At 38.4% G+C, this 27,549-nt stretch overlaps 3 protein-coding genes across 3 annotated transcripts in view; all 3 read right to left on the bottom strand.

The window, feature by feature from the left end:
* Positions 1–14,141: 14,141 nt before the first annotated feature.
* gpaa1 (glycosylphosphatidylinositol anchor attachment 1) lies at positions 14,142–18,841 on the bottom strand. Its single transcript, XM_068731783.1, has 13 exons — positions 18,767–18,841; positions 18,361–18,475; positions 18,047–18,226; positions 17,704–17,815; positions 17,451–17,598; positions 17,257–17,358; positions 16,941–17,137; positions 16,646–16,842; positions 16,392–16,545; positions 16,156–16,227; positions 15,861–16,057; positions 15,103–15,273; positions 14,142–15,007 (listed from the first exon to the last, which is right to left on the bottom strand). Exons 2-13 carry the CDS (start codon positions 18,432–18,434, stop codon positions 14,764–14,766), a joined length of 1,848 nt encoding a protein of 615 aa, XP_068587884.1. The 5' UTR covers positions 18,435–18,475; positions 18,767–18,841; the 3' UTR covers positions 14,142–14,763.
* Positions 18,842–19,255: 414 nt separating this feature from the next.
* Positions 19,256–20,999, bottom strand: exosc4 (exosome component 4). Its single transcript, XM_068731226.1, has 3 exons — positions 20,800–20,999; positions 19,885–20,091; positions 19,256–19,810 (listed from the first exon to the last, which is right to left on the bottom strand). The coding sequence occupies exons 1-3, from the start codon at positions 20,968–20,970 to the stop codon at positions 19,451–19,453; spliced, it is 738 nt and encodes a 245-aa protein (XP_068587327.1). The 5' UTR covers positions 20,971–20,999; the 3' UTR covers positions 19,256–19,450.
* Positions 21,000–21,482: 483 nt separating this feature from the next.
* Positions 21,483–27,549, bottom strand: part of prkacbb (protein kinase, cAMP-dependent, catalytic, beta b) — a 9,682-nt gene continuing 3,615 nt past the window's right edge. The window contains exons 2-10 of the mRNA XM_068731790.1: positions 26,630–26,691; positions 26,405–26,533; positions 26,056–26,154; positions 25,874–25,956; positions 25,648–25,774; positions 25,448–25,543; positions 24,877–24,999; positions 24,588–24,752; positions 21,483–23,084 (exon numbers count right to left, since the gene is read on the bottom strand). Of these exons, the coding sequence (XP_068587891.1) occupies positions 22,959–23,084; positions 24,588–24,752; positions 24,877–24,999; positions 25,448–25,543; positions 25,648–25,774; positions 25,874–25,956; positions 26,056–26,154; positions 26,405–26,533; positions 26,630–26,691 (1,010 nt within the window). The 3' untranslated portion in view covers positions 21,483–22,958. The remainder of the gene's footprint in view (positions 23,085–24,587; positions 24,753–24,876; positions 25,000–25,447; positions 25,544–25,647; positions 25,775–25,873; positions 25,957–26,055; positions 26,155–26,404; positions 26,534–26,629; positions 26,692–27,549) is intronic.

Genomic DNA, 27,549 nt, shown 5'->3' on the forward strand with positions numbered 1-27,549 from the left:
CGTCATATTTTTAAAGTGTCATAAAAAATGTCAAATAGTAATATATGCATTACTTAAAAGTGTACATAGTATAATATGTCATAAAAACGTCACAATTTTAGTAGATGAGATTGAACTTTATTGTCATTGCACAGGTACTGAGACAACGAAATGCAGTTTAGCATCAAACCACAAGTGTAAATGTGCAGAATAATGTACAGAGTACATAGAATAAATTATAAGATAGTTTGAGGAGTAAACAATAAGGGATATGATCCCTTATATATATATATATATATATATATATATATATATATATATATATATATATATATATATATATATATATATATATATATATATATATATATATATATATATATATATAATATCTATGACCCGTATGGAATGTATTAAGTGTGTACAAATACTTTAAGGTATATTCAGTATGAACCTGGAAAGCAGAGCAGGTATAAGCATAAAATACTGTACATAGTGCAAAATGTAATTTCTAGTAATGCTAACAATGGACTGTCGTATACAGAATAAACAGCTGGAGGTATGATATGAATACAATGTATACGCTACATCCGATACGCACAATATAGGAAGCGGTATAAACCGGAATACTGATTTAAGCAAGGTGACAGCTGAGGGGAAGAAGCTTGAGCCTGCTGGTCCTGAAGTGGAGAATCCTGTCGTGCCTCCCAGAGGGAAGGAGGTCAAACAGTCTGTGGACGAGGTGAGCGGTGTCCTTGACAATGCTGTGCTCACTCCACAGACAGAGCTTTCACTGGATGTATATAATAAAGTATATCATGTAAAAACTATACTTGTTATTAAAAAAAGTATAGTTTGGAAATAAAATGTCATACAATATAGTATATCCCAAAAACTTCACAGTATATTATGTCAAGAAATGTCATAAAAGAATGCCATAAAAAAAAGTCATAGTACAGAATGTCAAAAAGAATCATAGTATAGCATGTCAAAAAAAGTCATGGTATAGCATGTCGAAAAAAGTCATGTAAAAAGTCATAGTATAGCATGTCAAAAAAAAAGAAAAAAGTCATAGTATAGCATGTCAAAAAAAAAGAAAAAAGTCATAGTATAGCATGTCAAAAAGAATCATAGTATAGCATGTCGAAAAAAGTCATGTAAAAAGTCATAGTATAGCATGTCGAAAAAAGACGAAAAAAATCATAGTATAGCATGTCGAAAAAAGACGAAAAAAATCATAGTATAGCGTGTCGAAAGCAGTCATAGTATAGCCTGTAGAAAAAACTGAAAAACGGTCATAGAGTAGATTGTTGAAAAAAAACAAAAAACAGTCATAGTATAGCATGTCGAAAAAAGTAAAAAACAGTCATAGTATAGCATGTCGAAAAGTGGAAAAAACAGTCATAGTATAGCATGTTGAAAAATGGAAAAAACAGTCACAGTATAGCATGTTGAAAAATGGAAAAAACAATCATAGTATAGCATGTCAAAAAATTTAAAAACAGTCATAGTATAGGATGTCGAAAAAAGGAATAAACAGTCATAGTATAGCATGTCGAAAAGTGAAAAAAACAGTTATAGTATAGCATGTTGAAAAAAAGGAAAAACAGTTATAGTATAGCATGTCGAAAAATCGAAAAAACAGTCATAGTATAGCATGTCAAAAAATTAAAAAACAGTCATAGTATAGGATGTCGAAAAAAAGGAATAAACAGTCATAGTATAGCATGTAGAAAACAGTCATAGTATAGCTTGTCGAAGAAAGTCAAAAAACAGTCATAGTATAGCATGTCGAAAAAAGTGAAAAACGGTCATAGAGTAGATTGTTGAAAAAAAACAAAAAACAGTCATAGTATAGCATGTCGAAAAGTGGAAAAAACAGTCATAGTATAGCATGTTGAAAAATGGAAAAAACAGTTATAGTATAGCATGTTGAAAAATGGAAAAAACAGTCACAGTATAGCATGTTGAAAAATGGAAAAAACAATCATAGTATAGCATGTCAAAAAATTTAAAAACAGTCATAGTATAGCATGTCGAAAAAAGGAATAAACAGTCATAGTATAGCATGTCGAAAAGTGAAAAAAACAGTTATAGTATAGCATGTTGAAAAAAAGGAAAAACAGTTATAGTATAGCATGTCGAAAAGTGAAAAAAACAGTTATAGTATAGCATGTTGAAAAAAAGGAAAAACAGTTATAGTATAGCATGTCGAAAAATCGAAAAAACAGTCATAGTATAGCATGTCAAAAAATTAAAAAACAGTCATAGTATAGGATGTCGAAAAAAGGAATAAACAGTCATAGTATAGCATGTCGAAAAGTGAAAAAAAACAGTCATAGTATAACATGTAGAAAACAGTCATAGTATAGCATGTCGAAGAAAGTCAAAAAACAGTCATAGTATAGCATGTCGAAAAAAGTTAAAAAACAGTCATACTATAGGATGTCGAATACAGTCATAGTATAGCCTGTCGAAAAAAGTGAAAAACGGTCATAGTATAGCATTTCGAAAAAAGTAAAAAAACAGTCATAGTATAGCATGTCGAAAAAAGTAAAAAAACAGTCATAGTATAGCATGTCGAAAGCAGTAATAGTATACCTTGTCAAAAAAAGTGAAAAACGGTCATAGTATAGCATGTCAAAAGCAGTCATAGTATAGCATGTCAAAAAAAGTAAAAAGACAGTCATAGTATAGCATGTCGAAAGCAGTAATAGTATACCTTGTCGAAAAAAGTGAAAAACGATCATAGTATAGCCTGTCGAACAAAGTGAAATACGGTCATAGTATAGCATGTTGAAAAAAGTAAAAAAACAGTCATACTATAGCCTGTCGAATGCAGTCATAGTATAGCCTGTCGAAAAAAGTGAAAAACGGTCATAGTATAGCATGTCAAAAAAAGGAATAAACAGTCATAGTATAGCATGTCGAAAAGTGAAAAAAACAGTTATAGTATAGCATGTTGAAAAAAAGGAAAAACAGTTATAGTATAGGATGTCGAAAAAAGGAATAAACAGTCATAGTATAGCATGTCGAAAAGTGAAAAAAAACAGTCATAGTATAACATGTAGAAAACAGTCATAGTATAGCATGTCGAAAAAAGTCAAAAAACAGTCATAGTATATAGCATGTCGAAAAAAGGAAAAAAACAGTCATACTATAGGATGTCGAATACAGTAATAGTATACCTTGTCGAAAAAAGTGAAAAACGGTCATAGTATAGCATGTCGAAAGCAGTCACAGTATAGCATGTCGAAAACAGTCATAGTATAGCATGTCAAAAAAAGTAAAAAAACAGTCATAGTATAGCATGTCGAAAGCAGTAATAGTATACCTTGTCGAAAAAAGTGAAAAACGATCATAGTATAGCCTGTCGAAAAAAGTGAAATACGGTCATAGTATAGCATGTCAAAAAAAGTAAAAAAAAAAGTCGTAGTATAGCATGTCGAAAAAAAAACAACATTCATGGTATAGCATGTCGAAAAATGGAAAAAACAGTCATAGTATAGTATGTCTAAAAAAAGTCATAGTAATAGTATTTAGGGGTTAAGTGTCTTTGCTGAAAGACACATTGACATTAGACTAGCAGAGCAGGAGGCAGGGATTGAACCGATGACCCTCTGATTGAAAGGCAGCCCTGCTCTTCACTTAGCCAAGGACACTGGTTGAGAAACACTAGCATAGTATGTCTATAAAAAGTAATAGTATAGCATGTAGAAAACAGTCATAGTATAGCCTGTCATAAAAAGTGAAAAACAGTCATAGTATAGCCTGTCGTAAAAAGTGAAAAACAGTCATAGTATAGCATGTCGAAAAAAGTCAAAAAACAGTCATACTATAGCATGTTGAAAACAGTCATAGTATAGCCTGTGGAAAGCAGTCATAGTATAGCCTGTGGAAAGCAGTCATAGTATAGCCTGTCGAAAGCAGTCACAGTATAGCCTGTCGAAAAAAGTGAAAAACAGTCATAGTATAGCCTGTCGAAAAAAGTGAAAAACGGTCATGGTATAGCATGTCGAAAAAAGTGAAAAACGGTCATAGTATAGCATGTCAAAAAAACAACAACATTCATGGTATAGCATGTCGAAAAGTGGAAAAAACAGTCATAGTATAGTATGTCGAAAAAAAGCGATGGACACCTGTTGAGAAACACTGGCATAGTATGTCTATAAAAAGTAATAGTATAGCATGTCAAAAAAAGTGAAAAACGGTCATAGTATAGCATGTCGAAAAAAGGAAAAAACAGTCATAGTATAGCCTGTCGAAAAAAGTGAAAAACGGTCATAGTATAGAATGTCGAAAAAAGTCAAAAAACAGTCATACTATAGCCTGTCGAAAGCAGTCACAGTATAGCCTGTCGAAAAAAGTGAAAAACGGTCAGAGTATAGCCTGTCGAAAAAAGTGAAAAACGGTCATAGTATAGCATGTCAAAAAAAGTGAAAAACGGTCATAGTATCGCATGTCGAAAAAAGTCAAAAAACAATCATACTATAGCATGTCGAAAACAGTCATAGTATAGTGTGTCGAAAGCAGTCATAGTATCGCCTGTCGAAAAAAGTGAAAAACGGTCATAGTATCGCATGTCGAAAAAAAAACAACATTCATGGTATAGCATGTCGAAAAGTGGAAAAAACTGTCATAGTATAGTATGTCTAAAAAAAGCCATGGACACCTGTTGAGAAACACTGGCATAGTATGTCTATAAAAAGTAATAGTATAGCATGTCGAAAAAAGTGAAATACGGTCATAGTATAGCATGTTGAAAAAAGTAAAAAAACAGTCATACTATAGCCTGTCGAATGCAGTCATAGTATAGCCTGTCGAAAAAAGTGAAAAACGGTCATAGTATAGCATGTCAAAAAAAGGAATAAACAGTCATAGTATAGCATGTCGAAAAGTGAAAAAAACAGTTATAGTATAGCATGTTGAAAAAAAGGAAAAACAGTTATAGTATAGGATGTCGAAAAAAGGAATAAACAGTCATAGTATAGCATGTCGAAAAGTGAAAAAAAACAGTCATAGTATAACATGTAGAAAACAGTCATAGTATAGCATGTCGAAAAAAGTCAAAAAACAGTCATAGTATATAGCATGTCGAAAAAAGGAAAAAAACAGTCATACTATAGGATGTCGAATACAGTAATAGTATACCTTGTCGAAAAAAGTGAAAAACGGTCATAGTATAGCATGTCGAAAGCAGTCACAGTATAGCATGTCGAAAACAGTCATAGTATAGCATGTCAAAAAAAGTAAAAAAACAGTCATAGTATAGCATGTCGAAAGCAGTAATAGTATACCTTGTCGAAAAAAGTGAAAAACGATCATAGTATAGCCTGTCGAAAAAAGTGAAATACGGTCATAGTATAGCATGTCAAAAAAAGTAAAAAAAAAAGTCGTAGTATAGCATGTCGAAAAAAAAACAACATTCATGGTATAGCATGTCGAAAAATGGAAAAAACAGTCATAGTATAGTATGTCTAAAAAAAGTCATAGTAATAGTATTTAGGGGTTAAGTGTCTTTGCTGAAAGACACATTGACATTAGACTAGCAGAGCAGGAGGCAGGGATTGAACCGATGACCCTCTGATTGAAAGGCAGCCCTGCTCTTCACTTAGCCAAGGACACTGGTTGAGAAACACTAGCATAGTATGTCTATAAAAAGTAATAGTATAGCATGTAGAAAACAGTCATAGTATAGCCTGTCATAAAAAGTGAAAAACAGTCATAGTATAGCCTGTCGTAAAAAGTGAAAAACAGTCATAGTATAGCATGTCGAAAAAAGTCAAAAAACAGTCATACTATAGCATGTTGAAAACAGTCATAGTATAGCCTGTGGAAAGCAGTCATAGTATAGCCTGTGGAAAGCAGTCATAGTATAGCCTGTCGAAAGCAGTCACAGTATAGCCTGTCGAAAAAAGTGAAAAACAGTCATAGTATAGCCTGTCGAAAAAAGTGAAAAACGGTCATGGTATAGCATGTCGAAAAAAGTGAAAAACGGTCATAGTATAGCATGTCAAAAAAACAACAACATTCATGGTATAGCATGTCGAAAAGTGGAAAAAACAGTCATAGTATAGTATGTCGAAAAAAAGCGATGGACACCTGTTGAGAAACACTGGCATAGTATGTCTATAAAAAGTAATAGTATAGCATGTCAAAAAAAGTGAAAAACGGTCATAGTATAGCATGTCGAAAAAAGGAAAAAACAGTCATAGTATAGCCTGTCGAAAAAAGTGAAAAACGGTCATAGTATAGAATGTCGAAAAAAGTCAAAAAACAGTCATACTATAGCCTGTCGAAAGCAGTCACAGTATAGCCTGTCGAAAAAAGTGAAAAACGGTCAGAGTATAGCCTGTCGAAAAAAGTGAAAAACGGTCATAGTATAGCATGTCAAAAAAAGTGAAAAACGGTCATAGTATCGCATGTCGAAAAAAGTCAAAAAACAATCATACTATAGCATGTCGAAAACAGTCATAGTATAGTGTGTCGAAAGCAGTCATAGTATCGCCTGTCGAAAAAAGTGAAAAACGGTCATAGTATAGCATGTCAAAAAAAGTGAAAAACGGTCATAGTATAGCCTGTCAAAAAAAGTGAAAAACGGTCATAGTATAGCATGTCGAAAAAAGTCAAAAAACAATCATACTATAGCATGTCGAAAACAGTCATAGTATAGTGTGTCGAAAGCAGTCATAGTATCGCCTGTCGAAAAAAGTGAAAAACGGTCATAGTATCGCATGTCGAAAAAAAAACAACATTCATGGTATAGCATGTCGAAAAGTGGAAAAAACTGTCATAGTATAGTATGTCTAAAAAAAGCCATGGACACCTGTTGAGAAACACTGGCATAGTATGTCTATAAAAAGTAATAGTATAGCATGTCGAAAAAAGTGAAAAGCAGTCATAGTATAGCATGTCGAAAAAAGTGAAAAACGGTCATAGTATAGCATGTCGAAAAAAGGAAAAACAGTCATAGTATAGCATGTCGAAAAAAGGAAAAAACAGTCATAGTATAGCATGTCGAAAAAAGTGAAAAACCGTCACAGTATAGCATGTCGAAAAAAGGAAAAAACATTCATAGTATAGCATGTCGAAAAATGGAATAAACAGTCATAGTATAGCATGTCGAAAAGTGAAAAAAACAGTTATAGTATAGCATGTCGAAAAATCGAAAAAACAGTCATAGTATAGCATGTCAAAAAATTAAAAAACATTTATAGTATAGCATGTTGAAAAGTGAAAAAAAAGTCATAGTATAGCATGTCGAAAAAAGGAAAAAAAAGTCATAGTATAGCATGTCGAAAAATTAAAAAAACAGTCATATTAAAGTGAAAAACGGTCATAGTATAGCCTGTCGAAGAAAGTGAAAAACAGTCATAGTATAGCATGTCGAAAAAAGTAAAAAAACAGTCATACTATAGGATGTCGAAAACAGTCATAGTATAGCCTCTCGAATGCAGTCATAGTATAGCATGTCGAAAAAAGAAAAAAAAAGTCATAGTATAGCATGTCGAAAAGTGAAAAAAACAGTCATACTATAACATGTAGAAAACAGTAAAAAAAACAGTCATAGCATAGCATGTCGAAAGCAGTAATAGTATACCTTGTCGAAAAAAGTGAAAAACGGTCATAGTATAGCATGTCGAAAGCAGTCACAGTATAGCATGTCGAAAGCAGTCATAGTATAGCCTGTCGAATGCAGTCATAGTATAGCCTATCGAAAAAAGTGAAAAACGGTCATAGTATGTCAAAAAAAGTCAAAAAACAGTCATAGTATAGCATGTCGAAAAAAAAACAACATTCATGGTATAGCATGTCGAAAAGTGGAAAAAACAGTCATAGTATAGTATGTCGAAAAAAAGTCATAGTAATAGTATTTAGGGGTTAAGTGTCTTTGCTGAAAGACACATTGACATTAGACTAGCAGAGCAGGAGGCAGGGATTGAACCAACGACCCTCTGATTGACAGGCAGCCCTGCTCTTCACTTAGCCAAGGACACCAGTTGAGAAACACTAGCATAGTATGTCTATAAAAAGTAATAGTATAGCATGTAGAAAACAGTCATAGTATAGCCTGTCGTAAAAAGTGAAAAACAGTCATAGTATAGCCTGTCGTAAAAAGTGAAAAACAGTCATAGTATAGCATGTCAAAAAAAGTCAAAAAACAGTCATACTATAGCATGTTGAAAACAGTCATAGTATAGCCTGTCGAAAGCAGTCACAGTATAGCCTGTCGAAAAAAGTGAAAAACGGTCATAGTATAGCCTGTCGAAAAAAGTGAAAAACGGTCATAGTATCGCATGTCGAAAAAAAAACAACATTCATGGTATAGCATGTCGAAAAGTGGAAAAAACAGTCATAGTATAGTATGTCTAAAAAAAGCCACGGACACCTGTTGAGAAACACTGGCATAATATGTCTATAAAAAGTAATAGTATAGCATGTCAAAAAAAGTGAAAAGCAGTCATAGTATAGCATGTTGAAAAAAGTGAAAAACGGTCATAGTATAGCATGTCGAAAAAAGGAAAAAACAGTCATAGTATAGCATGTCGAAAAAAGGAAAAAACAGTCATAGTATAGCATGTCGAAAAAAGGAAAAAACAGTCATAGTATAGCATGTCGAAAAAAGTGAAAAACCGTCACAGTATAGCATGTCGAAAAAAGGAAAAAACAGTCATAGTATAGCATGTCTAAAAATGGAATAAACAGTCATAGTATAGCATGTCGAAAAGTGAAAAAAAAGTCATAGTATAGCATGTCGAAAAGTGAAAAAAACAATCATACTATAACATGTAGAAAACAGTAAAAAAAACAATCATAGTATAGCATGTCGAAAGCAGTAATAGTATACCTTGTCGAAAAAAGTGAAAAACGGTCATAGTATAGCATGTCGAAAGCAGTCACAGTATAGCATGTCAAAAACAGTCATAGTATAGCATGTCGAAAAAAGTAAAAAAACAGTCATAGTATAGCATGTCGAAAGCAGTCATAGTATAGCCTGTCGAATGCAGTCATAGTATAGCCTATCGAAAAAAGTGAAAAACGGTCATAGTATGTCAAAAAAAGTCAAAAAACAGTCATAGTATAGCATGTCGAAAAAAAAACAACATTCATGGTATAGCATGTGGAAAAGTGGAAAAAACAGTCATAGTATAGTATGTCTAAAAAAAGTCATAGTAATAGTATTTAGGGGTTAAGTGTCTTTGCTGAAAGACACATTGACATTAGACTAGCAGAGCAGGAAGCAGGGATTGAACCGACGACCCTCTGATTGAAAGGCAGCCCTGCTCTTCACTTAGCCAAGGACACCAGTTGAGAAATACTAGCATAGTATGTCTATAAAAAGTAATAGTATAGCATGTAGAAAACAGTCATAGTATAGCCTGTCGTAAAAAGTGAAAAACAGTCATAGTATAGCATGTCGAAAAAAGTCAAAAAACAGTCATACTATAGCATGTTGAAAACAGTCACAGTATAGCCTGTCGAAAAAAGTGAAAAACGGTCATAGTATAGCCTGTCGAAAAAAGTGAAAAACGGTCATAGTATAGTATGTCGAAAAAAGTGAAAAACGGTCATCGTATCGCATGTCGAAAAAAAAACAACATTCATGGTATAGCATGTCGAAAAGTGGAAAAAACAGTCATAGTATAGTATGTCTAAAAAAAGCCACGGACACCTGTTGAGAAACACTGGCATAGTATGTCTATAAAAAGTAATAGTATAGCATGTCGAAAAAAGTGAAAAGCAGTCATAGTATAGCATGTCAAAAAAAGTGAAAAACGGTCATAGTATAGCATGTCAAAAAAAGTGAAAAACGGTCATAGTATCGCATGTCGAAAAAAAAACAACATTCATGGTATAGCATGTCGAAAAGTGGAAAAAACAGTCATAGTATAGTATGTCTAAAAAAAGCCACGGACACCTGTTGAGAAACACTAGCTTAGTATGTCTATAAAAAGTAATAGTATAGCATGTCGAAAAAAGTGAAAGCAGTCATACTATAGCATGTCGAAAAAAGTGAAAAACGGTCATAGTATAGCATGTCGAAAAAAGTGAAAAATGGTCATAGTATCGCATGTTGAAAAAAAGGAAAAGCAGTAATAGTATAGCATGTCAAAAAGTGAAAAAACAGTCATAGTATAGGATGTCGAAAAAAGTGAAAAACAGTCATAGTATAGCCTGTCGAAAAAAGTGAAAAACAGTCATAGTATAGCCTGTCGAAAAAAGTGAAAAACGGTCATAGTATAGCATGTCGAAAAAAGTGAAAAATGGTCACAGTATCGCATGTCAAAAAAAGGAAAAAACAGTCATAGTACAGCGTGTCGAAAGCATTCATAGTTTAGCCTGTCGAAAAAAGTGAAAAACGGTCATAGTATAGCCTGTCGAAAAAAGTGAAAAACAGTCATAGTATAGCATGTCGAAAAAAGTGAAAAATGGTCATAGTATCGCATGTCGAAAAAAAAACAACATTCATGGTATAGCATGTCGAAAAGTGGAAAAAACAGTCATAGTATAGTATGTCTAAAAAAAGCCACGGACACCTGTTGAGAAACACTAGCTTAGTATGTTTATAAAAAGTAATAGTATAGCATGTCGAAAAAAGTGAAAAGCAGTCATAGTATAGCATGTCGAAAAAAGGAAAAAACAGTCATAGTATAGCCTGTCGAAAAAAGTGAAAAACGGTCATAGTATAGCATGTCGAAAAAAGTGAAAAATGGTCATAGTATCGCATGTTGAAAAAAAGGAAAAGCAGTAATAGTATAGCATGTCGAAAAAAGTGAAAAAACGGTCATAGTATAGCATGTCGAAAAAAGGAAAAAACAGTCATAGTATAGCCTGTCGAAAAAAGTGAAAAACGGTCATAGTATAGCATGTCGAAAAAAGTGAAAAATGGTCACAGTATCGCATGTTGAAAAAAAGGAAAAGCAGTAATAGTATAGCATGTCAAAAAGTGAAAAAACAGTCATAGTATAGCATGTCAAAAAATTAAAAAACATTTATAGTATAGCATGTCGAAAAGTGAAAAAACAGTCATAGTATAGCATGTCAAAAAAAGGAAAAAACAGTCATAGTACAGCGTGTCAAAAGCATTCATAGTTTAGCCTGTCGAAAAAAGTGAAAAACGGTCATAGTATAGCATGTCGAAAAAAGTGAAAAACCGTCACAGTATAGCATGTCGAAAAAGTGAAAAACCTTCATAGTATAGCATGTCAAAAAACGTGAAAAACGGTCATGGTATAGCTTGTCGAAAAAAGACGAAAAAAGTTATAGTATAGCATGTCAAAAAAAGACAAAAAAAGTCATAGATACATAGATAGATAGATTAAATAGTAACTTTATTGATCCCGCGAGTAGAAATTATTTAGTTGCAAGCAGCAATAGGATACAGAGCAGCAATAGGTTACAGTAAAAATCTTAATAATATATAAAAAAAAATGCACATTTCAATACACATTATATACAATTATAATAACAGAGTAAAGATATTATACAAAAAATGCACACTATATACACAATGAATAGAATAACAGAATAATATTAAATCAACTAAATAAACAGTAGTGCAAAGATTTAACCAACAGTGAATGATTTGGCCCGAGGTGATTTATTATACAGTCTGATTGCAGTAGGCAGGAATGTTCTCCTGTACCTGTCCTTATGACAGCGGAGCTGGATCAGTCTGTTGGAGAAAATGCTCCGCTGTCCCTGCAGTAGGTGGTGGAGAGGGTGGTCCTGGTTATCCAATATGGATAATAGTTTCTTCAGTGTCCTCCTCTCCACCACCTGTTCCAGACTGTCCAGTTTGCAGCCGATGATGGAGCCGGCCTTCTTAATCAGTTTATTAAGCCTGTTGGTGTCTCCGGCTCCAATGCTGCTCCCCCAGCAGACTACGGCGAAGTACAGTGCACTGGCCACAACAGACTGATAGAACATCTCCAACATCTTGCTGCACACGTTGAAGGATCCAAGTTTCCTCAAGAAAAAGAGTCGACTCATCCCCTTCTTGTACACAGCGTTGATGTTGGCCTTCCACTTCAGTCTGCTGCCGATGGAGACACCCAGGAACTTGTACTCCTTCACCATGTCCACGTCCTCTCCCAGAATTCTCAGCGGCTGTGGAGCCGTCGTCCTCCTCCCGAAGTCGACCACCATCTCTCTGGTCTTGGCCACGTTCAGAAGCAGGTGATTTCTACCGGCCCACTCCACAAAGTCATCCACTACTGCCCTGTACTCCTCCTCACGTTCGTCCCTTATACACCCGACCACTGCAGAGTCATCAGAGAACTTCTGCAGATGGCATGACCCCGAGTTGTACTGGAAGTCAGTGGTGTACAGGGTGAACAGGAAGGGAGACAGAACAGTTCCCTGTGGGGATCCAGTATCACTGACCACCATGTCAGACAGCACACGGCCCAGTCGGACAAACTGTGGCCTGCCTGTGAGGTAGTCAGTGATCCAGGAGACGGTGGACGCGTTAACCCCCACCTCCCGCAGCTTCTCGCTCAGTAGCACTGGTTGGATGGTGTTGAATGCACTGGAGAAATCAAAGAAAGTGATTCTCACGGAGCCACCGGTTCCATCCAGGTGCGACTGAGCTCGTTGCAGCAGGTAGATGATGGCGTCGTCCACTCCCACGTGAGGCTGGTATGCAAATTGCAGAGGGCCCAGTGATGATTTCACCTGCGGTCGGAGGTGGGCCAAGACCAGCCTCTCCAGCACCTTCATCACATGGGATGTGAGGGCAACTGGTCGGTAGTCATTGAGGCCAGATGGTGTCGGCTTTTTAGGTACAGGAACCAGGCACGACAATTCATGGTATATGTCATAAAAACGTCACAATTTTAGTAGATGGGATTGAACTTTATTGTCATTGCACAGGTACTGAGACAACGAAATGCAGTTTAGCATCAAACCACAAGTGTAAATGTGCAGAATAATGTACAGAGTACATAGAATAAATTATAAGATAGTTTGAGGAGTAAACAATAAGGGATATGAATACACTATATATAATCTATGACCCATATGGAATGTATTAAGTGTGTACAAATACTCTTAAGATATATTCAGTATGAACATAGAAAGCAGAGCAGGTATAAGCATAAAATACTGTACATAGTGCAAAATGTAATTTCTAGTAATGCTAACAATGGACTGTCGTATACAGAATAAACAGCTGGAGGTATGATATGAATACAGTGTATACGCTACATCCGATACGCACAATATAGGAAGCGGTATAAACCGGAATACTGATTTAAGCAAGGTGACAGCTGAGGGGAAGAAGCTTGAGCCTGCTGGTCCTGAAGTGGAGAATCCTGTCGTGCCTCCCAGAGGGAAGGAGGTCAAACAGTCTGTGGACGAGGTGAGCGGTGTCCTTGACAATGCTGTGCTCACTCCACAGACAGAGCTTTCACTGGATGTATATAATAAAGTATATCATGCAAAAATTATACTTGTTATTAAAAAAAGTATAGTTTGGAAATAAAATGTCATACAATATAGTATGTCCCAAAAACTTCACAGTACATCATGTCAAGAAATGTCATAAAAGAATGCCATATTACAGTATGTTGTAAAAAATGTCATAAATACCCTGTAATTCTTTCTCTTATTTTGTGTGATGGTGCTGGGAGATTTGTCTATTTTGTGTCTTTGTTTTATTGTCAAATATAATATAAAAAGAATAATTATAAAAATGGCAGTATGTCACAAAACATTGTAGTATAGTATGTCATGAAAAAATAGTCATAGTATAGAATGTCATGGTATGGTATGTGATATGAATTTCCTCGTATATTATGTTGGAAAACATAAAAAAGTCATAAAATATCGCATAAAATATGAAAAAGTCATAGTACAGCATGTCAAAAAAAGTCATTAAAAAGTAAAAAAGAAATCATAGTATAGCATGTCAAAAAAGTCATAGTATAGCATGTCAAAAAAGTCATATTATAGCATGTCAAAAAAGTCATAGTATAGCATGTCAAAAAAGTCATAGTATAGCGTGTCAAAAAAGTCATAGTATAGCGTGTCAAAAAAGTCATAGTATAGCATGTCAAAAAAGTCATAGTATAGCGTGTCAAAAACAGACATGAAAAAGTAATATATTTATATACATATATATATTTATTTATTTAAAAATACTGAAGTTACCCTTTAAGTTCTTTTAAGTCTTTTAATTTGGCATTAATAAATATGAAATAAACATACTTCAAAGAAATTTATCAAAACAAGTATAAAAATATTAGATACGGTGACGACTTGTTCAACAGATGCAGATGTACAGACGACCGAGCAGCCAGCCAGGTAGTTTCTTCCATTTCAACAGCTTCCTGGTTTCCTGCTTCGTGTCATCAGTTGGTCGGGCTACTGTTGTCATTCATTACCATCCTGCCTGAAAAAAAGAGCTAAAAAAACCCAACGCATTTACTTGATGTACCATAAAGAAATTCACAAGACATCCATAAAACTTATTTACCAAAAGCAATCCAACCATTACATTTATAGCTACTTGTGAAAAGATCGTCCCCTCTTCCACTTCATCATTTGTAAGTGAGATATTCAGTACAAAACAGGCCACGTTTATAGAGCAAAGTCAGATTTTTCCTTGACTGTTTTAAGAGCGAAATACCAACAAAACAACCAAAAAAAGGGAGTCACTGCATTCTTTCCAGTGGACGTAACCGTCATTCACATTACACCCCCAGTGAGGACGAACCTGAGTCAACCTCAGAGGGTTTTGTTCCCTATAAAAGCCTTCAGTCGTCCTGCGTGACTTGCAATTTACTTCCAGAAGAGGATGTTCCAGAAAAGCAGCCAGCAAGGATAGACCATCAGCGCTATGAGCGGGTAAACCAGAGAGCCGTACAGGGCGTGGTCCAGGATGCCCTGAGAGATGACCGACAGGTAGAGCATCCAACCGTCCATGAAGCTGACCGGCATCTCCTGCAACTCTTGGAAGAAAAAGACAGAAAAGAGGAGCGTGCAGGCTGGGCTGAGGATGACCAGGATGAAGGCTGACAGAGCCCTGAGGGGAGGAGAAGACGACAGCAAAGGTTATTTGACCTAACACATGGCAGCACAGAGCCACAATGATCAAAAGGTGTGTTACAGGTGTGTTACTTTGGTACGTGGGGCGTGACGAAGGCCGCCACAGGCACCAGGGTGAGAGCCAGGATGAAGCCCAGGGAGAAGTTGATGAGCGCGGTGCAACCCAGCAGCACGGCCAGGTACAGCACCGCCACCAGCTTCAGCACTTTCCAGCCCTGCTCGGTCCCCCGACCCGTCAGGAGCCTTCAGCGAACAAACAAATACATTTGTACTTAAAGGAACAACGTGACGCATTTAGTGGCATTTTAATCTGTTCAACCTCAATGTTAATACGATTGAAATATGAATATCTACTGTCAACGTTTGTGTGGTATGATCTCTGAGAATAAGCATTTATAGCAATGCAATTATACAGCAAAGAAATTAGAGCTTCTGTACATTACTGTATCTCATATGATTAAAATAATAATAATAAACACAACAATCTGCTGCTGGATCACGTCACATATTCTGCTGTCCAGAATAATGTGGCATTAAAAAGATAAATGCCTCCATCAACCAGTCAAGTTGCAGTTTACACGTATGTCTGTCCAAAATGTCACTTCATCATGTTATCCCTTTAGACATGTGTGTGAATTTGTTATATTTAGCATATGAATTCTTCAAATTTAAAGAAAATCCCTCCAGAGAAATCGCGTTCTAGAGAATGGGACGGGTAGACGTCGTGTTGACTGATTGACAACCTGAAAACACAATGCCTCTGGCTACGGCTCAAATAGAAATATACGTCAAGAATCTGAATCAGAGTAATGCCGGTGTTAAGAAGCTACCTGTGTGTGTTATGAGGCAAAGCCAGGCCTGCCGTGTAGACGGCAATAGCTGTCAGGACCACAGCCTCGGTCTCACACACCAGGAAGTGTTCCACAGCCACCTCCTGAAAATGGATGGGCAGGGTGTAGAGAGCTACTCCAGTCAGATGGCTGATCACCAGGGGAGTCAGCACGGACAGCACTCCTGGACTGGAGATCTGAGAGGAAGCAGATGTGATTAAAGTGCTGATTTAATGGACTCAAGATCAGTAGGTAGCTTAATTTCTGAGCCATTTGACGTAGTGTATTATCTAACCTGCTCGCCGTCAGCGACTCCATCTTCTGTTCTTGGTGGTGGAGTCGCAAGTTGAACCCACAGGTCTAAGGCCTGTATCATAGTCAAGGGTGAATATGACAATCAAGCACCTATCAATAACAATACGTCATCAATAACATGGGCTGCAATCAGGGTCTACATACATGCTGTGTGTGAGATTTGTGTCGTATTAGTAGATAGAAATCATACAGAGTAAACTAATTGAGAAAGGATACACGAAGCAGCAGGATGACGGCAAGGAGGCCGAAGGCCGGCATGTAATAACCGATGGAGACAAAGTGAGAGAGGGACGGCATGAGGTAGAAGAAGTAGGACTGGTGCAGGCGCTCTAGGAGGTTATTCAGCTTACGATACATTCCTTCCAGGAGCCTAGAGGATATTAATAGAGACAAAAACAGAAACCAGTCATTATGTGTCATCTTATGAAGGTAAGATCTACAATAGAAACATGATGAATACTTGTTCTGACCTGCCAGTGGTGGTGGCGTCAGTCTTGTACTGACGGAAACTGTTGATGCCCTTGATGGTGGCGGCCTCAATGTGGTATCGCAGGAAAAGGCCATGATCCCCCCAGGGCCGCCCACTGGCCTGCTTCATCACCATCAGCATCATGGTCTGGACTGCGTGGCTGTAGCCGGACACACTGTCCCAATCATTCCTCTGCAGCTATAGAAACATCCAAAGAGAAAACACAAGTTAAAGCCAAGACAACCTGGAGCTATCTGACCGTTCTGCTCACCAAACATCTCATCACAAGCCTTCACCTTGCCCTGGGTGGTGCAAAGGACTCCGATCTTCTGACAGAAGGCGTAGAAGAGGTTGGCTAGATCCAGGTTGGGGAGCTGGCCGTTGAGGCCTTCCAGGACCAGGTCCAAACTGGTGACGACATCACTGCTGAGCTCCAGGGACAGAGCTGCCTGGATCGAACCGCCGCGGCCTTGAAGTGGAGACCAGTCCATACCTAGATGCACAGTCACAGTAGAAAAAGTCAACAGAGGAATGCAGTCTTGTGAGGGAGGATTGAATACTTTCAGGGATATTTTGTTTTTGTTTGGTAACTGGGTGAATGCCGGTGATTACCCGTAGTGTTGGTGTGGTGGTAGCCCTCCAGCCAGGCCTGCATACCAATCAGATCATGCTCGTTCACGAGGAAGATGATGTCTTTGGCCCAGTAAACCTGATCTATTGAGGAACACGGCAGTCATTAAAACACGAGAGGCCACAGCAACATCTTTCAAACGGTGGAGAGGGAGGCGGTAGGGTTTTGTACTCACTCCTGAAATACTGTGCCAAGCCAAGCAGCAGCCCCACTGCCTGGTTGTTGTTATCGCCCGGGGTGCAGGGGGCACTCAGCACCAGGGCTTCAGTCCGAGAGGCTCTCGGGGCCCGAAGGATCCCATACACATTTGTGCCTTTTACCATCTGAAAGGAGGGAGTGAGAAGAGGAGGAAACCATGGAATATACAGAGAAACAATAGAAAAACATGTCAGTCACTTGTTGAACGCAAAACACAATCACAGACTTACGAATCTCTCTTTGTCTTCATCAGGAAAGGGCAGCCTGCGAGAGAACCTCTGGGTAAACACCTCCAGCCCTCGAGACTGCATGGTCTTCACCAGCCAGTCCACTGGCATCCCCCTGCAGAGAAACAACTGGTCACATTAGACTGGGGGGGAAAGAGCAAATATTAGACTTACATAAAGGCTAAATTTAACAAAAACTAGGAACAGTAGGACACTTTTAAAATCCTATCAAACTGTGACAAGACTCACACATGTTCAGATTATTAGGGTGTCATAGTGACGTCATCATGAGTAAATAAACTGAGTTTTCCATTCATGCTGCGTCTTCCTTCCTTGTGTTTCTTACCCTGTTTTCTTCTTGTGGGCTGAGAACTCTCGGCCCGTGGCCAGCGCCCTCTCCCCCGCAGGAAAGCGCTCCTCCACCATGGTGGACCCCATGGCGTTCTCTGACATGTACGTCCGCAGAGTGAACGGCTCAAACGCTAACCCCATGAACCAGGCCACGCCCGCCATGTAGCAGACCACACTAACGTGGAGATAATTAAAAGACAGAAATCATATTTAGTTAAAAGCACATGTGCACATTGGGTATTGTAATAAAGTGCATTTGCATTTATTTTTACTGGTGCATTTGAGATTTCGTTCAGACACAAAGCTCACCAGATTGGGGCATTGAGGCGGGTTAGCAGGCTGATCAAAGCCCGTCTCCTGTTCGGGTCAGACAGAAGTCCCATGTTGTTGTCCGTTGTAACGTAAAGCCTGGACACACTGGACCCTAAAGGCAACACACGCACTGTAACACTGCGTATACAACTACACGCTTAAAACACATATATTACAAGTAATTATATGTGTTCCCATACAGCTGATTTACTGCCATCCATTGTCAGAGCATCTGACAGCTGTGGTTAGCATACTGCTAGCTACCTGGGTAACAGCTACCTGGCCGGCTTCGCGAGATTGTAAAATGTTTTACACCGTTTCTCCTATGCAACGGTGGTTATTATTAACAGTTACGGTAATGATTTTTGTTTAAATATTTCCCATAATAAGTATAAAGACATACCTCTTTCCAGTGTCCACAAGTAAAGGAGGGATTGTTTAGAGCAACCGCTGCAAAAAATGTTTCTATTTCCTTGTTCCTGCGGGAACATTACTGTGGCGGACTGATTTCCGGTTAAGAAATAGTGAGCAAAAAATAATAATAAAATAAATAAAATCCTTGAACCATTTGTTTTGTGTTCATGAAAGACTAAATTCGTGCTTTTTCTAATGTATTTTACATACACCACTTCAGATTTCCAGTTACAGATGTCAGCTCTGCATTTTGCATTTTAAAAATTTCTTAAAAAACAGTTGTATTACTTTTAACAAAAAAACAACAACTAATGTACATACACATTTAACAGCCTCTAAAACATTAATAACCCCATATTTTGTATTCATATTTAGTAGGTTTTCCATGGTGGCTCCCGTTATGTTTGCGTTGAGGATTGAACCTCTAAATACCTTAAATTCAACCACTCACAAATGAGCAAACAACACACAAATGATGCAGGGTTGACACATTTATTGTTAGCTTCACACATATACTGTACAAAGGTATAAATGCCATGAATACATACAAAAAAAGAAAGCATTCACTTCTTGATTCTCTCATCTTTCCTCTCCATTCGGTCCAATAACACTTTTCCAGTCTGTAACCAAAACCACAGTCTAGATGTTCCTCCTCCTCCTCCTCCTCCATGCATCACTCTCCAGAGAGCACAGAAACCTCTTTGAGATGTTGTCGCACCACCTCATCCAGCACCTTGCTCACACCTTTACAAGCCGTCATGGCGGCTTCGATGAGAGAATCCAAGTGATCCTGATGTAGTCTGGCGTCCATCTGCAGCAGAGCGATCTGCCCGCCCCGGGGCAGCAGCGCCAAGGCCAGCGAGCTCACTCCTCCGCTTTCCTCTGCATAGCAAAGGTCAGCGAGGGGCGTCTCATCCACGAACCCGACCGAGCAGGCACACACGTAGTCCCGCATGGGGATGCCGGCGTCAATCACCGCCAGAGTGGCAGCATTCACACACACGCTGTAGTTCCCGCCGTCTGACTGCAGAATCTGTGTGGAAAGAATTATTAGTCTCATTATTAATATTGTGCCCAAGATGGGGAACCTCACTGTTCAACGTTTACCTTGACGTAGATGTCTATTTGAGAGCGCGGGTAGAGCTGGGTCATCACCGCGGCTTCAAACGTCTGCTTGAGGTGGAGGCTCATCTCAGTAGACTTGCGGTCCCCGTGCGGCCTCCTCTTCCTCTCCGCTGTGCTGAATGTGGCCATGCTGTACTGACAGTTGATCATAGCTCGATCGTGACGAAGCCAGCTGCGTGAACCTCGTATCTGGGGGTTGATTGGTGATTCAATATGATCATTAATCAGCTTTATGTGAATTGTAGTATATCATGTTAGACCTTTTTAAAAAATGTTGATGCCCAAATTAATGATTTTACGCATATCATAATGAACTGGAACACAGTTTATTGTGTTAAATATCAATTTGAGCATTATAAATGGGATTTTGAATTCACTTGCCACAATGTGACATGTACAGGTACACCTGTCAAATATAATGCATCCAAAACAACAGCTCAGCCATATTATCACAAGGATAATAATGATCACGTTAGATTGACACCGTCAGAGAAGTATTAATTTAACTGTATGTCTATTAATGACGCAGTGATTTGCAGTGGTGTTGAAAGGTAGACTAAGTTGGCTGAGCTGTTGTACTAATATAGACGGCAGTGGAGTGTATTTTGTAGTTATACAATACAAAATAAAAGATAAATAATTAAAAAAAAATTATGAATATGGATGAATGCATTATGGGAAGTGTAAACCGACTGTCCAAGACAACAACAATAACCTGCTTTTACTCTGAATTACATTTCCTTTGGACACGTGCAATTAACAAACCCTGTTCTAACACATGCACAGTATATTGACCCACTCGGGACTAATGAAGACTGCTCTGCTTTACCGCTACTATACTTTAGTGTTTTGCAGTTTACTGTTGGCTAACGCGCCCGTCCATCCGTTGCTACTCACTTCATGTGGACCGTAGACCACGGCCAGAGCTTTGGTGTTTCCCTGCTCTAAATACGCGGAGCCGTCGGCCTGAGCGAACACACCCATGCGGGCCTGAACCTTCCGCAGCTCGGAGGCTTTTCTTCCATCTAAACGGTATCCCTGGTCCGACAGCAGCTCCAGGCCCGCCATGTTTCCGCAAACTTCGTTCGGATGAACGGCAACGCAACGCCCCACGTGTCTGCCGCTGCACTACATTACCCATACACCCACTCACAGGGAGGACTACGGCAAGAGAAAAGGCCCATATGTGTTACATTCGGATTATATGCTACAAATGGGAACGCATGTTTTGTTTTTTTTACGTGTAGTCATTTAGTTATCATTCGGTATAAGAAAAGTATATAAATACAATTAAATCAATTTTTAAATGGTCTGAAAAGAAGAATGTATTAAGTTGTCGTATTTATGTAACTCTTTATGTACAATTAAAATATATTTTGGTCCACTGGGGTACAATTTTGAACCTTCTCTTATGAAAAATATGATAAAATGTATGTGACCCATGGAAATCCCTGGATCACACATTAAGATCAACTATCCTGCATCAAATAAATCAACTAGTCTGGACTTAAATTCAGACCTAGTGACCAGAATGGCGCAATAGTCAGTCTCACAATGCATGGAGAGTTACACAACGTCAACACTTTTAAAAATAAAATTTATTAGCATCTCTAATGTGTATAAATAAAAACATATATGAAACAATGTATATACGTATGATGTAATGAGTTTAACAATAACAAGGTTACATGTGATACAAAGGAGCAGTCTTTATTTTAGCCAGTGTATTGTGAGGAAAACTGTACCTTGAAATCAAGCCTTCAAATATGCATACCTATAAGTTGCAAATCTACATTCTTTGATAAGAATGAAACAAAGAAATCTGTTTCGGGGGGGTGGTAACAGGGAGAATACGGTAAATATGCAGATTTGCGTTCCTGTTTCTTAAGATTTTAAAACATCTTTGATTTAATACATTACAAATTATGTACTTTAAAAAAAAAAAAAAAGGTTTTACTGACAATGTTGCGGCTTTCACACCGACCTTCTCGACTTAACATTACACTCAACAAAAACCCTCAACAGGCTCTCACTTCACTCGTTTGCATTTACTGAAGTCACATTGTTCCACAGACTCATAACAAAGGGTCTTTATAAGCAGACCTGAAATCTAGGGACAATATGACTAGAATGTTAAGACACAGCGACAAAAGAATAGTTAGATACCAAATGACAGACTTTACATGGAACTAACAGATCCAAAAGGATCAAACAAACAACTTGATTTTGCATCTTACAAGTAACAAGGTTTGTCATTTTCTGCGATTGCTTGCTGTGCCTGGGTCAGAATACCAAGAAGACAGTGAATGGATGCTTGTGTGTGTGTGTGTGTGTGTGTGTGTGTGTGTGTGTGTGTGTGTGTGTGTGGGGGGGGGGGGGGGGTCTGAGGACTTGGCTCTCTAGGCAAAAAGCAAAGAAAGGAAAGGACCTCTCTTCTTGTGTCACCCAAAGTTTTCTATTTGGTCATGCTTTCAAAACTCAACGTGTTCAAATGTCTTAAAAAAACGGACAGATATGCACATAGGACGAATGCTACCTCTGAAAGCTGGCCATGATTTGACAACAGCCAATGAGACGTGGACTTGTAACAGATCATTAAATATACACCGCTGACGTCTAGAGGGAGCAGCCTGCAGCGCACACGAGTGTGTGTCAAACTGCCATAGACGAGTCAGTTACAATGTGTTGGACTCTTATTGGCCATAGTCTCAGTGTTTCCTCATAAATTGAAAAATAGCAATTTTTTTTTAAAAGGGGATAACAACATCCAAGACTAACTGCTTCAAAGTAAAAAAAAAAAAAAAAAAAAAGAAAACAGTGGGTAGGTACAAAAAAAGGGAAAAAAAAGAAAAAGAGTGGTGAGTCTGCTTTAATACGCAGGTGAACGTGACAGTGAGAGGTTATCGGCACCCAAGGATCATGGCGACCTCATTCAGCCTTATGGAATGAAGGGACTATGTAGTAGATCTGAAAAACGATGGTCTCTGCTCCATCCCAAGTCTTTAGAAGAGTGCAAAGATCCCCTTATTTCCCTGATATATCCATGTTCTCGCATCCTAAAACTCGGCAAACTCCTTCCCGCATTTTTCCGTTACGGAAACACGGATTTCCTCCTCCTCGTAGTCGTCGAAGTTGCTGGTGTCCCCTGGGCCTCTGCACTTTGGTATGAACGGGGCTTCCACCTGCAAGAACAAGAGAACATACTTTAACAGGCAGTATTTAAATCGATCGAATCATTATTACTTATCTATTTCTCTGCACTGCCAATGAAAAAGAACACACAGCGAAAGGAAAGTGATTATTTCTCTGATGAAGGACAAACAGAAACACTTCAAATAGCTTCCAGCAACGTACCTTAAAGTCCAACTGGCATGAATGAGTGATGCTAAAATACACTGAATAAAAGCTTAAAGGGGGCAGTTGTATTTAAACGAAACCTTTTCAACCTCGGGACCGGGGGAGGGGTGGGTCCAACAATTTTTGTGAATTTCCAAAACAATCAAGGCCACTTCATGCAGTTACTTGCAAGATAACACGAGATTTGAACTTCTCACTCAAGCTTTCATTTCATTCACACAACCAGCTATAAACACTTTGACCGGTTCAGACGACGCTTTGTACAAACTACTTCATCTCAAGCATGAAAAGAGATTTTGTTTTGCAGTAGAATAAACGTCTAATTTCTGTGCGCAGTCGATACCCAGAACAAAGCAATGTTCGTACTCTTTGAGGCTGAAGTTGTCAGTCCGCCTCCCTCAACTCTGTATTTACTAAACATGCAGTGTGTTTGACAATGAAGGTGGAAAGATACAGAAGGATCTGTCTTCAGCTGGGGTTCAAACTCGTACATGGATCTGTTTGTGTGCAGGTCGATCTGCTCACACACCCCGAAAGTCCTTTGCAAAGTTCAGGACGATGAAATGACTTTAGGACTAACTCGAGGTGTGACATCATTACCATGAACATTTCATTTCATGTGAAGATTTGTAAAATACTGTTACAAAATGTTCAGGTATATTTAAATGAATCTGGTCACTTAATCAAAACAGATGTGGCTGTTCTATTTTGTCTTAAGATTTATAGTATTTTATAAAAAGGGGTTTATGACTGTTGGTCGAACAAAACATTTTTCACCATCGTCTAACATTTTACAGACTAAGTGATTGTCAATAATGAAAATAATCATTGTAAAGACAAAAAAGAAAATGAGTGAAAAAGGGTCTAAAACCGCCTACTGCAATAAAACCACAGCCTGACATTGTCATACAGCAGAGGCTGTAAACAGACACACTAACCCACTACATTGTGTCTGGTGGAAGCAGCTATTGTGCGACCAACCCTTGCAAAGCATGGGGGCAACACTGAATCAGGGCAACACAATAAATAGTCAGAAAGAACCAGTGTGACGTTTCTAAAACGCTGTTATGATTGTATAATGAGGACGTTAAACAGAATCAACAGATCAATGAGAGTCAAGCCTGAGCAAAATATCTACTTTGATTAATCGAAGAACTCCATTATCATTGTCATCCTGCAAAATGGCTTCTGGCACCGATGGCTCACAGCCAGCACAACTGGAAATTTTACAACTAGCGAAAAAAAGAAAAATCAATCTCAACAAATCAATATCTAATTATAGGGGTCACAGTGTTTGGTGTCACTACTAAATGTGTTTGGTGTCTTGCCTTTCTCTCGTAGATCGCGATCCAGTCTGTTGTGGCGAACCATTTGTGGCCCTTGATGTCGTTGACTCCGTTCTTCAGGTTGCCGTAGCGTTTGGTCAGATCCACCTGCAGCAGGTTTCTCAACAGGTCCTTCAAGTCGGAGCTGAAGTGGGACGGGAACCGTACCTAGAGAAGGAGAAGAAATGACGCTTTTAGAATTTCCTCGTAGCAGTAGAAACCCAGAGTTTTGTACACACAACTGTACCCATCAGGTAGGAAGCACATTCCACATTTAAAACCTAAAGCCTACCTTCCCAGACACAATCTTCTCATAGATCTGAATTGGCTGATCTGCAAAGAACGGAGGGTAACCAGCTGCCATTTCATAGATGAGGACTCCGAGGGCCCACCAGTCCACAGCTTTGTTATAGCCCTAAGAGGATTTGAGAGAGATTCTGTTAACGATGAATAACTTCCTTGTTGAGACATCTCTAAACCTTCAGAGGGAAATTCAAACCTCCCAACCGGCTAACATCGAGCAAAGGAGTAAGTTTACTACGATGCACAGTATGAAAAAACACAAGTGACAAGTGACATTTTTACCTAAATGTCTGTTCTGCATTACTTTGATTATCTACCGAGGTAAATGACGAAACAAAATGGTGTCTCTTGTTGTTGTAGAGCGGCTTTTGTCCTGTGTGATTGTTCTGAATATTTTTATTTCTGCCAATAAATCCCCCAAAATGCCAAACACTGGCCCTTTAAAGATGGAGTTTTGGTTCGAGTACAAAGACAGGAAAGTGAACATTGTGACCAAAAAAAAAAAATCTAACAATCTCTCTGTTCAGACATAAAACATAAAACATAAAAAGCCTCCGTACTTTGCTGAGAATGATTTCTGGCGCCAGGTACTCCGGTGTCCCACACAACGTCCAGGTCCTGCCTTTTACCCGCTTGGCAAATCCAAAGTCTGTCACCTTTAAGGAGCATATATATATACACACACACAATACATGGGCCAAGAGTCGACTTGAAAGACGGGGCAGCATTACGTATTCATTTTGCCGTTGTTCCAGCTCACCTGAATATAGCCGTGGTGGTCAATTAGCAGGTTCTCGGGTTTCAGATCTCTGTATATGAGATCTAGTGAATGGAGGTACTCAAAGGTCAGCACTATCTGGGCGGCATAAAACCGTGCATGTGGTTCACTGTAGAGGAGGAAAAAGTGTGGTTATGACACACAGCGGAAAATAAAAGATGAAATAAAGGGCGACTTTAACAGTGTACAGAACCAGTATAAAACTCACCTGAACCTTCCAATTCGTCTTAGGTGTGAGAACATCTCTCCTCCTGGAACATATTCCATCACCATGTACAAATTGGAGTTGTCCTAAAAAAAAAAAAAATGTAAATGTTTAACCCCACTTATACCATGCTTCACAACTGTCTAAATGAATGTCAATTACTACAAAATAAAAGCCCACCGTACCTTAAACGCATACTCTAGTTTGACCAGAAAGGGGAAGCTCACAGCCTGTAATATCCTCTTCTCGTTTAGTGTGTGTTCTATTTGCTTGAGTTTCACCACCTGAAAGATCAAAAGAGATGAGATAACAAATCTCTCTCACTCCAGCAGCAGAGATAGCAGCCGCAGGAAGGAAAGGCCGCCTCTGGATTTGTATTTATTTAACTTGGGTCCCTTAATAGTCAACAAGAACAAGTTTTAACGTTACGTAACTTCAGGGAGATATGAAGGTATTTGCATTAAGTGTTAACAGCACATGTCAATAACACAGTTTGAAAATGTTCCATGAGGCGGGACGCATGCTTCCACTGACCTTCTGCTTGTCCAGTATTTTCATGGCAAAGTATTGCTCTGTTCCTTTGTGTTTCACCAGCATGACTCTTCCAAACGAGCCGGTGCCCAGCGTCTTTAGTCTCTCAAAGTCGTCGAGGCACGTCGTGCTCTGTGAAAACACACCAAGGCGTTAATGCATTCTGTGGACGCAGCGACCAAAAATATTAATATAATATTATATATTATGAGTTTGCATCATTCTTACCTGTGGTGGGCATTCCCATTTCCGTAAGAAATCTTCTTTGGCTTTAGCTAGAAACTCTTTGACTACAAAAAAAAAAAAAAAAAGAGATCACAGACAGACACATTTAGCTCTTGTCTGGTGAAACAAACTGAACTATTGTCATAAAAACACATTGGGTTTTAGATTTAAACTGGCAAAAAGACCAAATGCTATATCATACTAGAAGGGGAAAGGAAGAATTTGTGGGAAATGTAAATTAAACTGTAAATCAACGGAGAAAAAACAAGGGCAAAGTCAACTCTCATCTGGATATACATTCAAATGGGATACGAAAAATATGACAATTTGTTCTAAAGATAAGACAAAACAAACACAAGACAACAACATTCAGGACAGGCAGACTAGTGATGCATGCCAAGACACTCAGTAAATCTGTTACTGGTATTTAGTAGCCTTGTTCAAAAAGGAAGGGGACACACACACACACACACACACACACACACACACACACACAACACTCAGAATTACAGGGAAAGTTTATCTGAGCATCTTGTGCATCACTTGATACAGTTTGGGAGAAGGCTATTAAACACAGCATTAAAAAAAATTATAATTAAAGACAAACCAATGTATGGAAAATCCAGATTGAGAGAATGTGGACAACAAAAACACGGACTTATTATCAAAGCACACAATAAAAAGCAAGCACATCTAGCAAGTAGTCACAATGAGACCAGTGGCGCTGCGGTCATCTTTCGGAGGAATGAGCGTACCAAAAGTCTCTATTGATCACCACGGTTTTGCAGGAACAATCACCCACATGGATGGGATGATACGGAAGAGAAAGACAGAGAGAAATATAGAGTTCATGTGCATAACAACAGGTATAACACGTCAACAAACATGGTATGTGGCGAGTAAGAGCGACAGGTATGAAAACA

The sequence above is a fragment of the Cebidichthys violaceus genome, unplaced genomic scaffold (assembly GCF_023349555.1).
Source record: "Cebidichthys violaceus isolate CVI_PGR_0920_01 unplaced genomic scaffold, fCebVio1.0.p SCAF_104, whole genome shotgun sequence".
Classification (NCBI taxonomy): domain Eukaryota; kingdom Metazoa; phylum Chordata; class Actinopteri; order Perciformes; family Stichaeidae; genus Cebidichthys; species Cebidichthys violaceus.